The sequence below is a fragment of the Platichthys flesus genome, chromosome 15 (assembly GCF_949316205.1).
Source record: "Platichthys flesus chromosome 15, fPlaFle2.1, whole genome shotgun sequence".
Lineage (NCBI taxonomy): Eukaryota > Metazoa > Chordata > Actinopteri > Pleuronectiformes > Pleuronectidae > Platichthys > Platichthys flesus.
In genome coordinates this window covers 19,637,130-19,658,836 of record NC_084959.1, presented here as the reverse complement: position 1 = coordinate 19,658,836, position 21,707 = coordinate 19,637,130, and the positions used below count along the sequence as shown (strand labels likewise).

Genomic DNA, 21,707 nt, shown 5'->3' with positions numbered 1-21,707 from the left:
TAAAAGAAACATCTCTCTCTCACACACACAGACACAGACACACACACACACACACACACACACACACACACACACTAACCTCAGAGAGAGAGAGAGAGAGAGAAACTCCCTCATCAGTCACCATAGCAACCAGATGCTATGCTCTGGATGCCACCCTCTTGAAAATAAGTTGGTGCGACTCAAGGGGTTTATCCCATTTGAATAAATACATTTCACAACAACCAGCACACAACAGCAGCAGCTTCATGGTTTACAGTAGCTTAATTTCTGACTTTGATTATGACCCTGAATTGTGTAGGTTAGCATGCTGGACAAATAGAGACTGCAACAGAGTGAGACATGACCTCACAAAAGGTCAGAGTACAATAACCAACTACCAATCAGAAGTCTCCTGTCGAAAGGTGTCCAAAAGGTTCGTCCTGTTGTCACAGCCACAGTGGAGTTATTGATGGAATGTAACTGTCAATCAAAATCAGCTTCAATTTAAAATCTCAGCATCTGGTTGCTATGGTGATGGAAATCCCTGCTGATGAAGGCATGCAGTCCTCCATCAGCAGAGTGATGGGTGGATGATGAGTGAATCATAATTTTTCAGTGAACTATCACTTTAACACTGTGGAATAGAGAGAAACTTCACTTCCTTCTAAATCCTGAACTTGACGATAGAGACTTTGCGACGCATCCCTGCATCTTTTGCTCTCAAGTCAAGAATACTACACTTCCCATGCTCCTTAGCGTTCCGCGCTTGCGCAATATGATTACAACGGCCCTGGCTGCTGCTTGTAGTGTTGTTGTTGTTGTTGTGACATTAAAGGGGCTAAAAGAAAGAACCGACGAAGTGAACACAGCCCGGAGCCCGTCGCATGAGGTAAGAAACACGCCGTGGTGGAGGTAGTGCTCTGCCGCAGACCGCACGCGCACTGCTTGGCGTTGTCCTGGAGGGAAAACTGTTATTTTAGTTGTTGAGCGTCCACAGTTAGCAACACAGGCTGGTGAGCTAACACAGCACTGAACCACCCCGCAGACACAGAGTATGAGAGTGGAGGCGTTCTACTGACCAGGCCAGACACACGGTTATAAATATTGAAATGTTTCTTAACAATACGCACGAGTGGCAGCTAACACAGGTTACCCTCCTGAGCTAACACACTGAGTCAGCTGCTAACTAACACTGTCACTGAGCTGAACCAGCTTCGCACTTTTAAAACGTCTGAGAGAGGTAGAGCTGCGGTTGTGTGAAGTTAACCTGTGAAGAACGAGTGTGTGCGTGTCGTCAACTACACAGTAAGTATGATAACAGTATTATTCATTAAACATTCAGTTAATTAGCATCCATTTAGTTGATAAAAGCTAACAACATAACAGTAAATCCTGTTGGATTCACCATTTCCTGGGATAACCAAGTTGTTTCCTGTTTTACACACTGGATAAGGAACATACATTTGTTCCTTGTCCAGGATAAAGGAAAGACTCTTTAACAATGAATAATAGATTCTATTATTTTTCGGGAGAAGGGAGTTATCACCCACATATTGATCAAATGTGGTTCATGTGGTGGGTTGAACAAGTATTCTTCAAAAATAAAATTACATCACACATGAATCAGCACAAATTGGCTGCCTAATACTGCAAACATGTGTCAAAACAGCTCGGATAATTGAACTGTTTCAATGCCAGAAGTCATGCATTTAGTAACTGTTATATAACTATGGCAATATAAGACTGGAACATTTGGTTTCTCATGATGCATAATAAGCTACCATGTGTATAAAGTACCAAGTTTACTATTTTTAAACCCAAACAGAGGCCTTAAAAAGCCTTTACACAGAGGGCAGGTTTTCTAAAAAAGTATAAGCACTTATAAATACTGTAAAGTCAACAGATTGATAAAGCAGATCTTGGTGGGAAAGATATGTACATAGCATAACTATGTTTATAGTAGTGTATACCATACTCTGTATTGCAAGCAAATTCACCACAGACTATGAATGCATTTAGCTGCTGTTCTCGCAGCATTCCAGAGTGAGTCTAGCTGTGTTGATCTCAATTGCAACTTGCTCGTTCCACCCTATTGCTCTAGTCGTCACTTTGTTGCTGTGGTGTTTGTGTGTTTGCAGGTTACTGGGTAAGCTCCTCCCTGCCATGACAGCTGACCACCAGGTCACCAGCCCCCCCTCCTTCTGCAGTTGATGGATCTGCAGCTGGTCCAGAGATGACAGACAGCGTCAGGGCCTTCCTCCGCAATGTTGCGACGGTCAGCTCACACACACACACACACACTTATTTCGGATATTTGTAAAAGATATTTCATTTCAAAGCTGATTATTGGATTGAAATAGACTGTTCCTGATACAGTGGTAAGTTAGCAGGTTTGTTGTTTCAGCTGAGCAGATACAGATTATAATCAAGAAACACTGACATGTGATACAGTCAAGAAAACAGGTGTATGTTCAGAGCTCCACACATGACCCACGTTCATGTTATTAATAACTCTCCTACTATAGTTCTACAGTATATGCTGCCTTAATGGAGCCTGTAATGTATTTGTTGTAGTGTCAACATTAATTCAATACAAACGCATCCAACTCTCTGACTGAGATACAGTGTTGTGAAAATGTTAAGGGTGCAAGAAGTAAAGTAAGGATGGCACGAATATTACTTAATCACCACTCAATTTCATACAAAGTTTAGTAAATAGCAAATATTTAGTGTTTAGTATTTAGTGTGACCAGCAGATAGCTCTAGTTCTCTTTGGGGCACTTACACTTTAAAAATACATGGCAGCGAGGAAGCATCTTGGAGAAGTTGTTCTTGAGCAGTTCATCTGTGGATTTAGGTTGTGTCAGTTTCTTGTGTCTTTGAAGGAGGTTCTTCATCACTCGGGCTGCACTCTGTTGTTGTCATGCTGTAAAATCAATTTTGGATTAACTAGACGTCTCTCTGATGAAGTCAGGTTCTGTAAACTCTTTAAAGTTGCTCAGTGCTGTATGTGTGATGCAAGAAGGACACAATTATCAGACAACTCTTCTGAAGTTACTCAGCTGTCTGTCCACAGGCCAAATCAAGATGGTCAAACTTCATTTTGACTGTGGACCCTCCTGAATGTGAGCTGGCTGTTCTCCTAACTAGTCCAAAGATAATATTTGTCTTTGGAAGAATTCCAGGTATCTCTGTTCTGACCCCAGCAATGGTCTCTCTGCTACCTGTAAAGGAGCAATAGACTTTGCCTTTTCAATAAACAGTGTACATTAAGTATTGGTCAATACTTGGTATATTTATCACTTTTACTACAAATTGGACTTCAGCTTAATTTTACTTCCAGCCTCCATTAGCCACACCATTCATATGGAGTCACAGGAGTGTCAGAAATAAATGTCTCCTGAGCAGTTCACTAAATGGCTCTAGTGTTAGCATTTTTTTAGCATAACAAAGAGTTCCTTTCAACAAGTTAGAAACATCATGTTTGTTTTCTCTCTCCTGCTCTGGGCTGTCTAGGGGATCAAGGACTCCATATTGGGGATTGGAACAATCTCCAAACTGGATGCCCGCATCCAGCAGAAAAGGGAAGAGCAGCGGAGGAGAAGGGCTAGTGGGGCCCTGGCACAGAGAAGAGCACAGAGTGAAGAGCGAAAACCAGACAAGTAGGACTTGGGGGGGGAGGGGGGGACTGTATATTTTGGTTGCAATGCTACTGTTAACTGACACTGCCTACTGAAGAAAATTCTCATGGATCTTTTTTTGTTTTCTTTCATACATTATTGCCAGTTTTTGTAAAACTTATCTTCTCCTAAAAGCCTTGGCTTGAAACTCAAGCACTTAGCTTTACAGATTTGTCTTACACTGACAATATTGTCAAATATAGAACTTTCGTTTACCTCTCCCACAAACTCTATCAATCAGTCCAAATGTATCTACCTGAAGATGTAGGATGTTTGGGGTTGGTACCCAGCAAACTATGCAAAAGAGTTTACACAACTTCGAAGGAAGTGCTTAACTCATGTCAGCAAAATCCAGCTAGCATCCATTTAGTTTCTGTAGCCCTAAAAAACACATTTGGTTTGAAATGGAAAATTGTTATTTTCTTAAAGTTTATTAATTAATCTAAAATTTAAATAAAACAACGCTATCATTAGATTAATCTACAGTGATGTTATTGTCATGATTTATTATTTGTTTTTCAGTGAACCCAAAGTAGCCAGCAGGATTTTTCAGTGCTGTGCCTGGAATGGAGGCGTGTTCTGGGTAAGATATATGACCTAGTGTCACAGTACAGCCTTGTCTCTAAGACACGCACTGAACTCTGGACATTGTTTGGAGGAACTGTGTTTGAGAATGCAAATTCAGTCAGTTGCTCTGGACATTTCTGTGACTTTTTGCCAGCACCCCTGTAAAATGTTCAAGTTAACAAGTATGTGAGAATACATAAACTCCCTCTGGGTGTGTCAAGGAAACTTGCAACACATGACAAATGCGAAACAGTAAGAATACACACTTTTCAGAAGGTAAAAAGAACTCCAAAGTGGAATTTATACGTCACGTCCTCCCTCCTGCCTGCTCTGCCCAGATGCCCCTCTCACCTGAATGCTTTGGAAATATTCCCGTTGTGTGAACACGTCTTACCTAAACTTTTTAGCCATTTATAGTCCTTTACTCATCCTTTCGCTTTTGAACTATTTTGGGGACATGTCCTTCTCTGACTGCCACATGTTAAGGATTTATGTCCCTAATCTTCTGGGTTATTTCTGCATGTCCCAAAAGTCTTAAAGTGTCTTGAATGTGATGATATACATGCAAATCTTTTTAAGTTAATTTAAATGTCCTGGTTGTTTAACCTTTGCCTATTGATTCATGCTTCAAATGAAATGAATTTATCAGACCAAAATCTGAAAACCCGAAGAGGCACTTTTCAGTTATTATACTGTTTTACAGAACACTTCTTGTTGTCATCACACATCAGGTTTTTTTTTGTGAAGCTGGGAAGATTGTATTACTCAACACAGCTTCACATATTATGAGGGAAAGAATAATTGTAGCTTTTTATCTCCTCTCCAGCTCAGTCTGTTCCTCTTCTACCGGGTGTTTATCCCATTGCTGCAGACTCTCACTGCAAAAATCATTGGTATGTATTGATGCTAGTTAATGTGGGGCAGGGTCTCTGTCCTGTGGTCGGAACCAGGCAGCCAACACGCTGTTTTTGCTCTAGGTGACCCCTCCCTCCATGGCAGTGTGTGGTCCTGGTTAGAGTTCATCTTGACCTCCGTCTTCAGCGCTCTCTGGGTTCTGCCTCTGTTTGTCCTCAGCAAGATAGTCAACGCCATCTGGTTCCAGGTGAGGCCCTGCTTTGTTATAATGTTATGATTTTATTATCATATGCTTGATGTGTCATATTATCCACAAAGTTATCAAAATTAATCTTCTTTTCACAAGTCTTGAATTAATTGTACGTATGTTTTTTGTCGGAGCATCAAGGCACAATAGTAAAAATCATACATAAATATTAACATAACATAACAACATCTTTATTCATGGTCTCTTCTAAGAGTCTATACAAGCGCGTGTTTTATGTCTTTCCTCATACTCATTCCAAATTTTTCCATTTTTTTGTGCTTGGCTTCTTTGCAGTTTGTATTTGTGTTTACAATGTCACAGACACAGACACTGAGTGTGTGTGTGTGATTCTTTTTGCAGGATATTGCTGACCTTGCATTTGAAGTGTCCGGCTGTAAAGCTCAGGCATTCCCCAGCGTCAGTAAGATCATCGCAGACATGCTCTTCAACCTCCTCCTCCAGGCACTCTTCCTCATTCAGGTACATTTAAAACACAAACATGTTTTTGTGTGAAGTACAAAGACAGAGACATTGCTACCTTCTGTTTTTTTCAAAACCACACCATATTGAGGACAGACACAGCCTCTGTATCTGAGTCTCCTCACAGTTGTAGCTGTGGTTTGTCATTGTCGGCCCAGATTTACTGAATGTTTTGCCAAGTGTGCGCTTTTCTAAATGACTCACAAAGTCATGCTGTCCATGAACAGTGTGCAAGGATGCCTAATTTCCCTCTGCCCCAAACAGTATTGTCATTCAGAACAAGCCTTGTCAACAGCAAATTGGCCTCAAGTCAATTACAGGGTTCCCGCGGGGTCTTCGATAAATTAATCGAAATTTTAGGCCTTAAAAAGTCTTAAATTTGATTAAGCTAGGTCTTAAAAATGTATTGGATTAGGTAGCGACTTCGCGATAACTTGCTCTCCAATAAATGTGCTTTGAGGAAATGTCCGCACTGCAGAATATGCAGTACGGTAATCAGTCCCCCCCCCCCCCAAACAATTCGTATGGATATAAATCAGCATGGAACCATCAGTAACTTTGCAGCCCCCGGTGAGAACGTATCGGAGGATTGATGTAAGGACTGTATATGAGGAACTTATTCTTTTTAGCAGGTTCTGATTTCCAGCTCCGCTCCAGGTGTGTCTGTTAAAACACGGCTCAGACGACTTCTCTCTGTTAATGTTCTTTAATGTGGAAACAGCACAGTACAACATATGCCTATGAAAGGCAGGGCAGGATATGGGTGGGAATATGTGTGGTTCTATATTAACAATAAACATCCTTATCTATCCGTATATACATATTAGCGAGGAACCCACCGATAACGCTGCACTCGCGCTGACCGTGCAGCCCCAGCAGTGCAAGTTAACTAAAGAAGTCTGAAACTACTAATAACATACAGTGCCCACTCACGTTTCTCGCGGAGGCACATGCACAAACAGACAGCAGTCTCTGTCTGACGGACAGCTGTCTTCTTCCTCTCTGTCTCACGCTACACGCTTGATTACGACTGCGCCACACTCCACTTGCGTTACTCTGAGCGCACTCCCGCTAAATGCGCTCTCCCGCCGCAGAATTGCAAGGCGCGCTCCTCTTTCTGTGCTCTGCGCGCACCTCCGCGCTGCAGATAGGCAGCCTTTATGTCTAGCAATGGAAAACGCGCAGGACAATCAAGCTAAAAGAGAAAGACATTATACTGGTGTGTTGACGTCTTTTGTAACTTAATGGGCAAGTGCAGGTTCAACAAAACTTGGTAGAATAAAAGCATGCTTAGAGCATGGTTAAAACCAGTGGAGGGGAATGTTTTTAAAGGCCACTGCACCTGTAGCAAGAAAACAGTAAAACTGGGAACATCAGGGGTAAGGGCTTTAGAATTGCATGCCTAGTCAGAGAAACACAAGAGAAGTGAAAAACGAACAACAAACGCCTGCCATCTCGCCGGTGTTCGAGAGGCTGAGGGCAAGGCTGGCAGCAAGATGGCCGAGGTTAACTCCAAGTTAAATATTCTTAGTAGGGGCTGCAAGGAGAAGTTGGCTGAGGTGGAGACAATTGAAAAGGAGACTGTGGCCTAGGCAGCATGTTTATGTAGAGTTGGGTTGGGATGTATAATTTTCTTCTCTGGACATTTTTTTTGGAACATCCTTTTCTCTATGCTGAAAGAATCGTTTCACTCAATCAAACTCATAGTTGGTAACTGTTTGACAAACAAAAGCGTCCTTATTGACCATGAGGCACAGCTATTTCTGATTTATGTTTGTAACTATTTTGGACCTGTTTGGATTTCCAACTGCTGTAAGTCCAGGGATACAGTCTTTGCCTCAGTGCAGGGCCACCTAGCTGTCGCCTGTATTCCTTCTCCACCAGGTCTACAGACACGCAAACACAGTTCTGTGTACTGTTCTGTTCAGTCATTGTTATGTTGAACGGGAATACATTTACTTTGCAAGTAATTCTGGTACTTATTTCTTCTTTCATAGTAATTTTCCTTCATACTTTTTTGCCAGTATGGCCGTGAAATATGTCTTAAATTCTATTCAAAGTGGTCTTAAAAAGGTCTTAAAAAGTCTTAAATTTAACTTGTTAAAACCTGTAGGAACCCTGAATTAGGAGAAATTTATTTTTGTTGTCACACATAATGAGGATGGGTTTTTTCTGAAGTTGTGTGGTTACTTGTTTTGAACCACTATTTTCATTTTCAACACAAGTTAGCTGAGAGGTGTTTCTCCTTCCTGAGATGAGGCCAGTGAAAGCACACCCTCCTCTGTGAGTGCAGTCACAGGGAGTATAATTTTGTTGTGTATTTTGTGGCCCTCCAGGGTATGATCGTTAGCCTCTTCCCCATCGATGCCATTGGACAGATGGTGAGCCTCCTGCACATGTCTCTGCTCTACTCCCTGTACTGCTTTGAGTATCGCTGGTTCAATCATGGTGAGATACTGACTTCATACTTCACATTAAAAATAATAAATCTGCATCGAATGAAGATCTCAAACACACATGTGTCTGTTTGTGTTTGTCTCAGGCATCGAGATGCACCAACGTCTGTCCAACATTGAGAGGAACTGGCCATATTACTTTGGATTTGGTTTACCTATGGCTCTGCTGACAGCTCTGCCCTCCTCATACATCATTAGGTAAATTGTAAACTTGTATTCATCAAGTAAATACCTGCAGTGTTAAATAATGAAAATCCTGAATTTGCAGCACAACTTTTATGTTTAAATTCAAATCTGTAAACAAGGTCCATTTTCCAGCAGTCCATTTTCCTACATGAATTATCATAGAAACAGTTTTCAAGCTCTGAAATGTTTATGAGATGACAATTAGGCAAAGGTTTTTGTCAATATTATTCTTAGAAATGTGTCTATGAAAGGTGATTTGGTCCGACGAGAAAACTATTGAACTGAACTCTAATCCCTCTCGGATCCTCATCCTCATTGATTGATGAGGTTTGAACCTTTTGGAGGCACAGAGAAATTTAAGCGATGTCAAGCAAAGATACAATTGCATCATTAAAGATTGACCAGTGATTCATAGAGGTTTATTGACAACTAAACATTCAGACAGTGATATAAGTGTAGTTTTGCAACAACTTGAATTAATTTAAAAGATATGATTCTACACATGTTGTATTTCTTATCCAGTGGCCTGGGCGCCTTTAACAACGTAGTGCATAAGTATTTTTCTGACTCTTCACTGATCACTAACTGATCTTCAACAACACTTTAAGGGGTTAATGATGTGAAGCCGTTCAGATAAATAATTATGTCTCAGCAGCAACTCAAAAAACAAAGACTAACTTTCTGGAGTTCTACGTGACTTTCTTAACTAACAAAGATATTTTGCAATTGAACTTTAACTGTTATAATAAGGCATAAAGCTCTTCTTTTTTAAAGTAATAGCCAACAGTTAAGATAAATATAGAGCTTGGATAAAGCTTTGAAACCATCTGTGAATCTTTTCTCCATAGTGGCTGCTTGTTCTCCATCCTTTTCCCTCTCTTCATCATCAGCGCTAATGAGGCTAAGACGCCAACTAAGCTGTAGTAAGTGAAAAGTAAAACTTCTTTTTTGAATGGTTTCCTTTTCAGTGCACGAGTCCCTGATCACATTTCCTCTTTTTCAGCCACTTCCAGCTGCGTCTCTTCTCCCTGGTCGTGCTGATCAGCAACAAGCTTTTCCACAAGACTGTCCACCTGCAGTCATCCCTGACGTCCTCCACCTCCTCAGAGAGGCTGTCCTCCCCTCACACTTCCCCGAGCCGCCAGAGACTCGTGCCCACCCAGTGATGGAGCCACTTTCAAGGAGGCGAGATGGCAAAACAGCAGAGTGGCATCACTCACTGTGAAGAAAGATGAGTGTTCCTGAAGGATTTCCCTCGATGAAGATGATATGCGGTTAAAGACGAAGGGTTTCAATGTTTTTAATCTAATATCTGGCCGTATGGTTTTTCATTTTGAAGTAAAACCACCAGACACATTTTCAGTATGACACAAAAATCTGTGCCTCACACTCGAAACACATGATATACTCAGCTCTCAACTTTTTTCTGTGAATTTTCTTTCATTGTTTTGTTTTGTATAATGTGCCATTTGAGTGAATCTCCTTTAATAAATTACAGCACAATAAATCACCTAGTTTTCATATGTTGAAGCAAACTTGTGACTAGAGGATTTACTTGCTTGTTAGCATTCAGGAGCAAAGCACAGTCTTGTTTTACCTGTTGACAACTATTTTTTTTTTCATGTTGCAAGTCACATTCCTTCCTCTCGGGTTGAATGCTTTCTTGCACATGGATCCATGTCCCTTTGTCAAATGATGGTGTCCGAGCAGTTCCAGGAAACACCTTGTATGGTTGATGGGGAAACTGCATTTATCCTGTTACAGCTTTGTTCTAAGTAGAATTCACAAATCAAATATATATCAAGTCAATCTAAAAAGAACAGAGGAGGAGTATACACTAAATACTCTTCCTGAAACTCTTGTTGTGTGCTAACTAAAGGTTTGCCTGGTGTCTCATCTCGATGAGATGTACATTCTGCAAACGGCAAGGTGATACCAGCAGAGAAGAAGAAGCTGCCTCAGTGTTTTCAGTCTGTGAATTCAGTAGATGATAGTTGAGATAAACACTGCCAAACTGCGATGTCTTTGTTTTTTTTTTACCACTACAATGCTACACTCTGTAATAAAGGAAGGAGCCTAATATAAGGTTATCAACCTTATCCTGCTTGCTTTAGTTTTTATCCCCCAGAAAAACACTTCATGAGTGTTCAGCCCTCTACCACCACAGAGCGGCCCACTCACTGTGTTTTCGCGGCACTCACTGTGTCTCACTGAGGGAATGCTCAGTGATTTTAATACAGTTTGCTATTACTGTAAGAAGAGTATATTTGTGAGTGTGACTTTTTTCTAAAAGTACTGTGTCTAATTTCAATACATATTTCAATATACAAACAATATACAAGATTTACAAAATTATGTTCAGGCAAAGAGGTCGAAAATCACAATTTTATCAAATCTAATCACAAAGGGAACCAGACAACACACAACAAAGCATTATTATATAATTTGTAATTTAAAAAAATTATAATTTAATCATGATCAATAATTATTGTCATGAGAATCATCATTATGTATGCCTTATATTCGGTAATAAAAGTATTATTCTAATTGTGCTAAAATAAATGTTCAAGTATTATTGTATAATTGTGTAGAATAGAATAAGTCGCTGGAACCTTTTCTGTATTTCTGTGAAGTAATCACAGAGGTGACATTTTTAGGTCGTGCGTGCTTTCAACCAGCAGGGGTCGACACGTGTCCTCCTCGCACTAAGGACACGTCACTACACTACAGTTACAAGGCAGGGAAGCGGGTTTGACGAACAGCTGAGCAACCATTCAGACGCGCGCTTGTTTTCTGTTGACTGACGTTCGACCAATAAACGCGCAGAGCGGCGCCGCCAGGGGCGGGACACGCAGGCAGTGAAGCTTGTGTGAGAGAAGTGTTTGAGTGCAGGAACGGAGCGGGTGAGTCTGAATGAACATTTTATTCAAAGCGGGAGCAAGTTATGCAGCCGCGGATTTGATTTCTAACTGTTGTTCTGCTGACTCGCGTGAAGGAGCCTCCGGGTTTTTACTGAATACGTTTGTGACGGGACGCGGAGCAGGATACAGCAGCTAGCAGGTTAGCCTCGCTAGCTACTCCAAACACTTCAGTCTGGATGTGAGCAGCAGCAACAGACCTTACCCGCCTGAAGCTGCCGAGCTGTAGCAATTCGTGTGTTGACGTGTCGTAAAGTGTGTGTTAACGTGTAGTTAGTACATGCTAGCTGCTGCTGGTGCCTTGCTCTGTGGTGTGGGGAAGCTGTCAGCACTTCGAACGCTCCCTCTCTGAAAGTGCTTAATCCCAGCTCTGTCCATCTGAATGGTTTGTTTCCTGCGTTGCAAACGGCTTCTTAATATAAAATCTGAAGACACACAGAGACCCGAGTCCCTGCTGAAGTTTTCCAGAGTGGCTGCTTCCTGGTTCCTGACGCAGCATCCAAGTGCGTGGCCTTATCTGGTTGGGCTGGACGTGGAGGGTGACTCCTGCAAGACTTTGAGATCTCCTCTGAACATCTGGCTTGTTTCATTAGGACCATGCAGACATGTTCTCAGTCAGTGCTGGGCCACAGAGGCCTTTTCAGTGCTTTCCCCAACACACTCGTCAACGTGTATGTCTTCCTCCCTGCAGGTTGTGCGGTGAGCTGTCCCTAACCTCGCCAAAATGACCAAGCTGGGCTTCTTGCGTTTGTCCTACGAGAAACAGGACACGCTGCTGAAGCTGCTCATCCTGTCTATGGCTGCAATCCTCTGTGAGTCCCCTACTAAGTTCTGGTTCTCACACATCACTGGTAATTGTCTCTTGATGGTTCAAAATAAACCTCTGGATCCACTGTGTGCTTTTTCTTATTTCAGCGTTCTCCACCAGGCTGTTTTCTGTCTTGAGGTTCGAAAGCGTCATCCATGAGTTTGATCCGTAAGTTCTGCTTGTAATTCAGTTAATTGTTAGATGTTTTTCCTCATCAATGATAATAATAATGTCTCACTTTAACATTAATCTCATCACCAGGTACTTCAACTACCGTACCACCCGCTTCTTGACAGAAGAAGGATTTTACAAGTTTCACAATTGGTTTGATGACAGGGCATGGTATCCTCTGGGCAGGATCATTGGAGGCACCATCTATCCAGGTAGGAATCCGATTAAATGACCAGAGAAAAGTGCAAGTCGACAATTGCAAGCTCATCAGCCTATTTTCCTAGGTTGTTTAATGTCAGGTACAAAAGCTCCAAAGTTGCATGAGGTTCAAATAAAGAGAGTCAGCGTGCAGCGAGTTTATTTCAATATGTCCTGTATCTCCCCTCTTCTCTCCCACCAGGACTAATGATCACCTCTGCTGTCCTGTACCATGTCCTTCATTTTTTCCACATCACCATTGACATCCGTAACGTCTGCGTCTTCCTGGCTCCCTTGTTCTCCTCTTTCACCACTGTCGTTACCTACCACTTCACCAAGGAGCTTAAGGTAAAACGGTACCAAGATACAAAATGAAAAACTTAATGAATTCTTGATGATATAAATGGCTAGCCTTCTCTCTTATGAGGAACTTTAGCGGTTTTAGCTAATCTTATATATATATGACGCCTGGGCCATAATGAATGCGTAAGAGGTACACGTTCTTCATAGAACCTCTTGCTATCCATTTCCGAGACCATGTTTTGCCTTTTTTCTCTGCTCGCTGCCAAACAGAAGGTGAAAAGGATCTTTCACCACAGTTTCAGTGTCTATATATGGTGAATATGTAACTAATATATATGTAAAAAATGTCCAACTCTTCCCATACCCGTTTCAAATTAATAGCACTCTTAGAATTTCCATTGACTGAATACATTCATTTCTTTTAACAAGTATTTATTTTGAAATTACCAGACTAAAAGAGTACTTAGGCCTACTTTTAAACTAGTAAATATAGATATCATACCAGACACCTCATGTAGCACCTCTACAACAGCCATGCAGCATAAACAGGAGAGGCGTGCGAGATGCAGCCGATCGGCAAAGCAGCTATCACTTTCTATATAGTCGCCCAGTGCAGCCCGGACATTAGGCTCCTCTTGGCTAATAAATTTCCACATCTTTCAAACTTCATACCCCCGGTTTGTAACCCAGAGTTTCCTTGAAAAACTTCAGTCTCAAGACTGATACATGATTTCCCAAATAACTTAAGGTAGCCCCCATCAGAGCCAGAGAAGACATAATATAAGTGATTGCATTGAGTGAGTGATAATCATTGCAACAAATAGACTAATATGTATGTGAAAAATCTATGGAGTGCCCCTTTAAAACATTAGTAGCCTCACTTAAAAGTGAGTATTCTGCTTTCTGCTGAGTTGTATATTTCTTTTCTAACTATAAATATACTTCCGCTGAATTGTTGTTTGTCTCTGCAGGATGCAGGTGCTGGGCTCCTGGCTGCTGCCATGATCGCAGTGGTTCCTGGTTATATCTCTCGGTCGGTTGCTGGCTCATATGATAATGAAGGTATGTGCATGATGTGCACAATAATGTTGTTAAAATAAATTATCTGTAAAAGATTAATAAGTAATTTCACCTGTGCTTTATTACACAGGAATTGCTATCTTTTGCATGCTGCTGACCTATTACATGTGGATCAAGGCTGTCAACACTGGGTCAGTGTATTGGTCATCGGTGTGTGCACTGGCCTACTTCTACATGGTGAGGAGATCTAAAAATCTGCTTGTTTAAAGGTTCAGTGTGTAGAGTTTAGTGACATCTAGTGGTGAAGTTGTGTGTTGCAGCTGAATACCCCTCACCTCAGCCTCCCCTTCCAAACATGAAAGAGAACCTTTCGTAACCTTCAGTTGTCATAAAAACTTAAGACATCTTTAGTCTTTCCAGTTTGGACAAATGTAAAAAGCATGGTCCTCTGTAGAGTGGCCCCCCCTCCCGATGTAAATATAAAGGGCCCATTTTAAGGTAAAGAAAAAAACAATTCTTACAGTTTAGAAGATTACACACAAATTAGTTTCACTAGAGTAATATTGTTTATTTAATTTCGGCCAATAGATCTCTTTCACCCAAATCTTACACACTGAACGTTTTGACTGAATGAATTCAGAATAAACAAGGGTCATGATTGAGTGTTTGCGTGTACGTAGGTTTCCTCCTGGGGTGGCTACGTGTTCCTGATCAACCTTATCCCCCTCCACGTCCTGGTGCTGATGCTCACTGGCCGATTCTCTCACCGCATATATGTAGCCTACTGCACAGTCTACTGCCTGGGCACCATCCTCTCCATGCAGATCTCTTTTGTTGGATTCCAGGTAAGCCTTGAGGACAAAGAAAATAACAAACATTTTCCAAATCAAAACATCAACTCGGCCAAAGAGGATAAAAACGTAATGGTTTTGCTCTTTGCGATTCACATGGTTCACCTGGGTCTCTCCTCTCTCTTACACCAGCCGGTGCAGTCTTCAGAGCACATGGCAGCCTTCGGTGTGTTTGGGTTGTGCCAGATTCATGCCTTTGTGGACTTCCTACGCAGTAAGCTCAACGCCCAGCAATTTGAGGTGTTGTTCAAGAGCGTCATCTCCCTGGTGGGCTTCGTCCTGCTGTCTGTGGGCACTGTTCTCATGCTAACAGGTAACAGTTGTGTTTGGTGACATGATTGATGGAAAAATTACAATTACAATTGCCAACTGATTTGTTCTCTTGCTTTGGGACCATGACTAACACCCTGAACTATGTTCTCCTCAGGTAAGATCTCTCCATGGACTGGCCGTTTCTACTCCCTGCTGGACCCCTCCTATGCCAAGAACAACATCCCCATCATCGCGTCTGTCTCTGAGCATCAGCCCACAACCTGGTCCTCGTATTACTTTGACCTCCAGCTGCTGGTCTTCATGTTCCCAGGCAAGTTTGCTCTCGACATAAACTGTTTTCACTGTGTGGGAACTCAGATCCTCTGGTACGAATCAGTTAGCCGGTCCAAAGTGTAAGACAAAAATATTTGTTGAGGCAACTTAGCGTTTTCGCTCCAAGCCCCTGCTACACCCTCCTGTGATACATTTTATATTAAATTTTAGGGATGCACTGATTTATCGGCCGAACATCGGTAGCGGCCGATATTCGCCTCGTTTACTGATATCGGCTTATCGGTAACAAACTTGACTTTCACCGATATCATTGGCCGATGTTCATATTTGTGGTAAAACCGCTGGGCACGTGCCGCGGCTGGGGAGCAGTCGCTCCGTCGCCCTCCTCTCCACGCCGCCGGAGGCTCAGTGTGCGGCACCGGAGGTCCTCATCCGGTGGCACCTCACAGCGTCACTGGTGCGGGGGCTTTCTTTCTCTGGGGCCGCGGGGCAGTGTCCATCACCGGCGCGGAAGGCGGGCCGTTGGAGGGGACCGGGTACGCGGTCAGGGAAGGCCACTCTGGACGCGTGTCGGGCCCTTCTTGCGGATCACATCAGCTATGGCGACCGCTGGGGGAACCCTCTGTTCGCGCGGGGGGGGGGGCACCCTGCGGTGCGCCTCAGCTTGCGCCTAGCAGCTGACTGAGAACTGGTGCAGACCAGGGGAATCCGACCGTTTAATTAAAACAAGATTCGCGAAGGGGCACGGTGGGTGTTGACGCGATATGATTTCTGCCAGACACCAACAACAGGTAAAACTGAGGAGGGCTTGTTAAGTTATCTTGACTCACGCAGTGTAACTTGGTGTAAAAAGTATGAGCGTACCATCTGTTTAAGTACTTTATTCTGATGTGCATCGGCTCTATTCATCCGTCTCATGCACAGGTAACAAGGGAATTGACAACATACGTCATACACACATCTAATAAACGGGCAATACTGCTACCGTAAATCAATGAGAAGAGCGTTCTCTATAATGATACTTTAACAGGGCTGTTTTAGACAGGGTAAAAAGGTGCTGTTTTAAATTATCCTTGTGGTATTTTGACCAAAATATGTTAGTCATTTCATTAAGATCCCAAGGAACCATTTCAACTTGCGGTAAAATGGGCATAATATGTCTCTGTTAAATAAAGTTTAGTTAAATCAAAGATTGTTTCATAAATCTGATTCAATTTGTGCTCATTAAAAGATAAGAGTTATGAAAGGCTAAAAAAATTTTAAATAGTGCTTTTTAAATAATGATTTCATTATTTTTCTGGCACAAAAGGGTGAATGAATAACAACAAAAAGAAAATAAACAAATATCGGTATCGGCCAGATTGTTGTTTTAAATATCGGTATCGGCCAAGAATTTCCATATCGGTGCATCCCTAGTAAATTTTATGAAATATATCACTCAGCTTTTTTTGATGTGTTTACTCTTGGCTCATCAGTGAATTATGAAACTTTATACAGATTAAGTTTGACTGATTCATACATATCTTGGATAAAATTGAACACAGCTTACTATAAGTCTTTTTGGCTTTTTACTGACTGTAACCTTTTGCTTTCCTCACAGTTGGTCTGTACTACTGTTTCAACAACCTGTCTGATGCCAGAATTTTCATCATCATGTATGGAGTGACCAGCATGTACTTCTCAGCTGTCATGGTACGTCCTGTATAGAGCCGCACATGTTGTACATGTCTAACGACTCCTCAGAGAGCCAGTTATTTGCTTTGCTTTTAGGTTACAAGTAGTCAGGGCTTTATATGTAACATGGGTTGATGTCCTTCATTTTGATTGCCTCCTCAGGTGCGTCTGATGTTGGTGCTGGCCCCAGTTATGTGCATCCTGTCGGGCATCGGCGTGTCCCAGGTGCTAACCACTTACATGAAGAATCTGGATGTGAGCCGGCCAGACAAGAAAAGCAAGAAGCAGCAGGATGCCACCTACCCCATCAAAAACGAGGTAGGAGGTCTGAGGGACTGGTTTGTGTTGCTCTAGCTGTCGGAGGGTGGTGTCAGCCACAGTGAAAAATTGACCATATTTGTTTTTCTCTCTGGAAAAAGAAATAACTAAATGAACAGTGATGGTCATTTAGTTTTTTAATAACATGTATTCTACTTTAATATTTTCTCTGCTTTGTCTGGGTTTTTCTTTTCATTTAAATTTTGAAAGGGTTAAAAACTACTGAACAAATCTTCACTTGAAGTAGAATGGGACCTGAGCCAGGGAAAAACCCATTACATTTGGTTAAAGATCCAGGATGTTTTTTATCACTTCCCTTGACATTGCAACATTCTCGCCTGTCTCTGAATAGTGTGGATTTTGATGTACAAAATCAAACATGATAATCTTGTTGAGATCTATGAGTTTAAACAATGGTATTCAGATTATCAGACCACTTCCCTTTTCCTTTATCTCTTTATTATAAGATCTGGACAGATGTTGTATGGATTGTTTGGCCTTGATGGAGGTATTTGCTCAGAGTGCCAATCCAGTTGATTTCCGATGTCAGAGTCAAGGCAGGCATACAGAAACCCTAACCCTGTGTTGTGTACCCACCAGGTTGCCAGTGGAATGATTCTGGTCATGACCTTCTTCCTCATCACATACACCTTCCACTCTACCTGGGTGACCAGCGAAGCCTACTCCTCTCCCTCAATTGTCTTGTCCGCCCGTGGAGGTGACGGCAGCCGTATCATCTTTGATGACTTCAGAGAGGCTTACTACTGGCTCCGCCACAACACCCCTGAGGTCAGTCATAGGAAATAAAGAAGTCATTCAAGTTGTACTACACATTTAAATGTTTGAGCTATAAACTAAATTATGACTGTTCTTTGATGAAATACATTAATGCTAGTTTTAATATCACATGTATTACCACATTTATAAGGAAATCTACATTTATAGGTTGAACGTGGCTCATAACCAAACCCAGTGTTTCAAACCGTTTTGTACCTTGCAGGGCCAGTGCTTACACAGAGGCAACCGTTTGGGACGTCTCCCTTCATCATGACATTTTATATATATTTGAAAAGGTTAACACCCTCAAATCAAAGGTCGACAGCTTGTAATTGGGAAAGCTGTGCTCATTTTCACCCAGGGAAGAAGTCACACTTTAAATTCGGATGCTGACCTATCTTGTGTAAAGATTGTTTAGCTCTGCACAGTCAAAGCCGTTATGTCAAAGTGTTTCCATTCAAATACTTGAGTTAGATTTCTGTGATTCCAGGATGCCAAAGTGATGTCATGGTGGGATTACGGCTATCAGATAACGGCAATGGCCAATCGAACGATTCTAGTGGACAACAACACATGGAACAACACTCACATCTCCAGAGTTGGACAGGTGAGCTGAGTAACCTTCAGGGCACCTGTGTTTATGAAGTGCTGCTGTATTGACAGGGGCTGTGGTTTGTTCTGTAGGCCATGGCATCTACAGAAGAGCGGGCCTATGAGATCATGAGGGAGCTGGATGTCAGTTACGTCCTGGTGATCTTTGGAGGACTGACAGGCTATTCCTCAGATGGTACGTATTAAGTTTCATTAACAACATTGATTACATAATTAATAACAAAACCTGTGTGTGTATAACCAGTTGTAGATGTGACAAATTAAAATCATTCTCTTAGCCATTACAACTCTCGTACATTCGTACTACAATTTCTGCTACATACTCCACTTATATTTATACACACAGATACCTCCCATTGTTTCACGTTCACTGTGTAATAATTATGGATTTGTACAAATTTGCCATCCTTTAAATTATTTGGTCCATTTATATCTGTAGGATTAAGTAATGACAGCAATTTCACAAAGCTTTTAATACTTTGTCATTGAAGGATTCTTTTATTAAATGGTCATTTCAAAGTAAAGTAAAAAAAATAAAATGTAATGTAATCAATCTCTTTTCATCACAGACATCAACAAGTTTTTGTGGATGGTCCGAATTGGTGGAAGCACAGACACAGGCAAACACATCAAGGAGCACGACTACTACACTCCTACTGGAGAGTTCAGAGTTGACCGCGAGGGCTCACCTGTCCTGCTCAACTGCCTAATGTACAAGATGTGCTACTACCGCTTCGGCCAGGTCTACACAGAAGCCAGTGAGTGACTCTACAGCCAGTTATTGCATTCTCTGCCTGCGAAATATGTATTGAAAATTAACCCTTGGTTGCCTTTTGGATAATCTCCTAACATTCTCTGGAGCGGCTGTAAGTGACAAGACAAAGGTCTGAGTCGGTTGCTCCAGAGTTTCTAGAGAGTTTCTCCAGAGTTTCTCTAAAAAGATGTGATCTCCACAGCAGAAGTTATATCTTACCTCCTGCATCCCCTCTCACCTTATGTGTCAAAGGAAGACTCCGGAGAAAGCAGTGACCCAATTTTGCGAAGATGCACATTTACGAGTTAATTTCTGAAACGGCCTCAGTGGAAACTACTGTATGAAAGATTTCAAAAGATCAGGCACTGCTGTATCAGCTTCTGAGCTGAATGCACTAGCGGCAGAACAACTTAAGATTTGATGGTTCATCTCATTTAGTGTGAATTGTTGTCAGAAGGAATTGTGTGCTGTAATTGTGATGATTTTCTCTGCAGAGCGTCCACCTGGTTATGACAGAGTGAGGAACGCTGAAATCGGAAACAAGGACTTTGAGCTGGATGTGTTGGAGGAGGCCTACACGACAGAGCACTGGCTGGTCAGGATATATAAGGTAACACTGCCGGCCTCCTTTCTTTGACAAATCAGAATAACTTGTTGATTAGGATCAGATTCTATTTGGGAAATGTTAGAAATCACAAAGAAGTGTAGAAATGACCGATTGAAGGAAATTGGGTTAGGGTTAACCAAAGTTTGAATTAGAATATATGTTAAGGGTTTGAGTCCACAAAATACTTTTGGGGTCTCGAGGGGTAAAAAGCATTGCAGCGAAATCAAATACAATTGCATTTAATGGTGAATCCTTCCTCAGACATAATTAACCTGAAAAAATGACAAAGCATGCCTCCATACTGCTCCAGTGGTGTCGTCCAAGTGTCTGGAAGGCCCCGACATATTCAACCTTAAACTGCGTAATTTACACCATCATGATTTTACATTTTTCAGTGAACTATCCCTTAATTGCTCTGACCTGTTGGTTTAAAACAACCTGGTGACATCACCCTGGTCAAGAAGATTTTTTTATATAATTTTTAGTCATCTATTGTCTCACAGCCCTAATAAATACTGTATTTAATCATCAAATAATCTTACCATTAGTTGCAGTCTCAACTGGAATAAATTTAAATTAACACATTTATAACTCTAACTGATCTATCTATCTATCTGAGGGTGGTAGCTATACTAATGCAGGAGGATATGTGTTTATGCAAAAAGTATAGTATGAACAGATACATTTCAACAGCTTTATAACCTTGTCCTGTTTTCCATTTTGTAGGTGAAAGATCTGGACAACCGAGGCCTTTCAAGAACATAAAACCTTCAGATGGCAGTGAGGATTCTTTTAGCGCACAGCACTGAACACCTTCCCCTGTGGTCTGCAGATGAGTGGGAAAGAGTACTTTTTTATACCTTTTGTTTTGGGGAAGAAAATTGCATCAGAGATTTTTTTTTTTCTTGTGGATGATTGTTTCTTTTTTCTTTTCTTTTTTTTGTTATAATGAAATGTCTCATCTGGGATCAGAGGAAGCTAGTGTCAAAACATCCGGTCTGACATCAGGGGTTTGCCATGAATGTGGTCAAGAGAAAGTAGTGTTCATTTGAGCACTTTAGATTTTTTATAATCTGGTCAATTAAAGTGGGATTAAACATGGAAAAAATGTGATTTGTCTTTTTTTCTCACAAAAGAAATGCACTGAATTATTTGTAAAATCTGATGTTGAAATTCTGTCAAATAATCACAAGAGTGCTGTTGTTGCATTTGGGAATCTCTTTCGTTTTATGATGAATTAGCCTCAGGAGGGGACCATCCATAGCACAGAATGCTATATAGTACCAGACAGTGAAAGATTCTGTAATATCCCATGTTCTTTACTCGTATACACACACATCACGGGTGTCATTGTGAGACTGTCTCTAATTGACTCAGTTATGGGTTTATGAATTAAAAATACATAAACTATATGTAAAGTCCTGCTTCTTTTATTCTGAAGTATTGCCAATAATTTGAGACTTCCGGCATAGACAGTAGACATCCAGGTCAAAACGCCATCCTCCGATCTTCATAGAAACCAGGCAAACTTTTCTCCAAACGAAACTGACACTGTTTCAGGTCCAGATGACGTTTAGGTTTATCTATAAACAGCAATTTGCACATGAATATAGATAAATGAAAAAGCATAGGTGATGCATTTCCGAATTCGTTCCACCTTTTACCTGTCGACAACCAAAGATTGCTCAAATGTGGTTGGT

At 41.5% G+C, this 21,707-nt stretch overlaps 2 protein-coding genes across 3 annotated transcripts; both read left to right on the top strand.

The window, feature by feature from the left end:
* Positions 1-742: 742 nt before the first annotated feature.
* ei24 (EI24 autophagy associated transmembrane protein) lies at positions 743-10,549 on the top strand. The gene is made up of 11 exons (XM_062406054.1): positions 743-868; positions 2,118-2,254; positions 3,496-3,641; positions 4,182-4,242; positions 5,053-5,119; positions 5,204-5,328; positions 5,689-5,808; positions 8,145-8,256; positions 8,351-8,462; positions 9,299-9,373; positions 9,454-10,549. Exons 2-11 carry the CDS (start codon positions 2,213-2,215, stop codon positions 9,614-9,616), a joined length of 1,023 nt encoding a protein of 340 aa, XP_062262038.1. The 5' UTR covers positions 743-868; positions 2,118-2,212; the 3' UTR covers positions 9,617-10,549.
* A 704-nt stretch (positions 10,550-11,253) lies between these two features.
* Positions 11,254-21,419, top strand: stt3a (STT3 oligosaccharyltransferase complex catalytic subunit A). Of its 2 annotated transcripts, none has more exons than XM_062405729.1 (18): positions 11,254-11,353; positions 12,060-12,180; positions 12,284-12,344; positions 12,438-12,559; positions 12,748-12,893; positions 13,820-13,910; positions 13,999-14,105; positions 14,549-14,713; positions 14,852-15,032; positions 15,147-15,302; positions 16,866-16,957; positions 17,102-17,257; positions 17,858-18,046; positions 18,525-18,641; positions 18,719-18,821; positions 19,216-19,404; positions 19,895-20,010; positions 20,734-21,419. In XM_062405729.1, the coding sequence occupies exons 2-18, from the start codon at positions 12,093-12,095 to the stop codon at positions 20,770-20,772; spliced, it is 2,118 nt and encodes a 705-aa protein (XP_062261713.1). In that variant the 5' UTR covers positions 11,254-11,353; positions 12,060-12,092; the 3' UTR covers positions 20,773-21,419. The 2 variants fall into 2 exon arrangements, with proteins under 2 accessions (XP_062261713.1, XP_062261714.1); XM_062405730.1 differs by lacking the exon at positions 11,254-11,353 and adding an exon at positions 11,448-11,510.
* Positions 21,420-21,707: the final 288 nt, after the last annotated feature.

Bases quoted from the DNA above. Each gene is read 5' to 3' on its own strand.
- stt3a (XM_062405729.1), top strand. From the start codon at position 12,093: ATGACCAAGCTGGGCTTCTTGCGTTTGTCCTACGAGAAACAGGACACG. The intron at 12,345-12,437 runs GTAAGTTCTGCT...TCTCATCACCAG, and splicing joins GTCATCCATGAGTTTGATCC to GTACTTCAACTACCGTACCA. The intron at 18,642-18,718 runs GTGAGCTGAGTA...TTTGTTCTGTAG, and splicing joins ACATCTCCAGAGTTGGACAG to GCCATGGCATCTACAGAAGA.
- ei24 (XM_062406054.1), top strand. From the start codon at position 2,213: ATGACAGACAGCGTCAGGGCCTTCCTCCGCAATGTTGCGACG. The intron at 5,329-5,688 runs GTGAGGCCCTGC...TTCTTTTTGCAG, and splicing joins TCAACGCCATCTGGTTCCAG to GATATTGCTGACCTTGCATT. The intron at 5,809-8,144 runs GTACATTTAAAA...GTGGCCCTCCAG, and splicing joins AGGCACTCTTCCTCATTCAG to GGTATGATCGTTAGCCTCTT.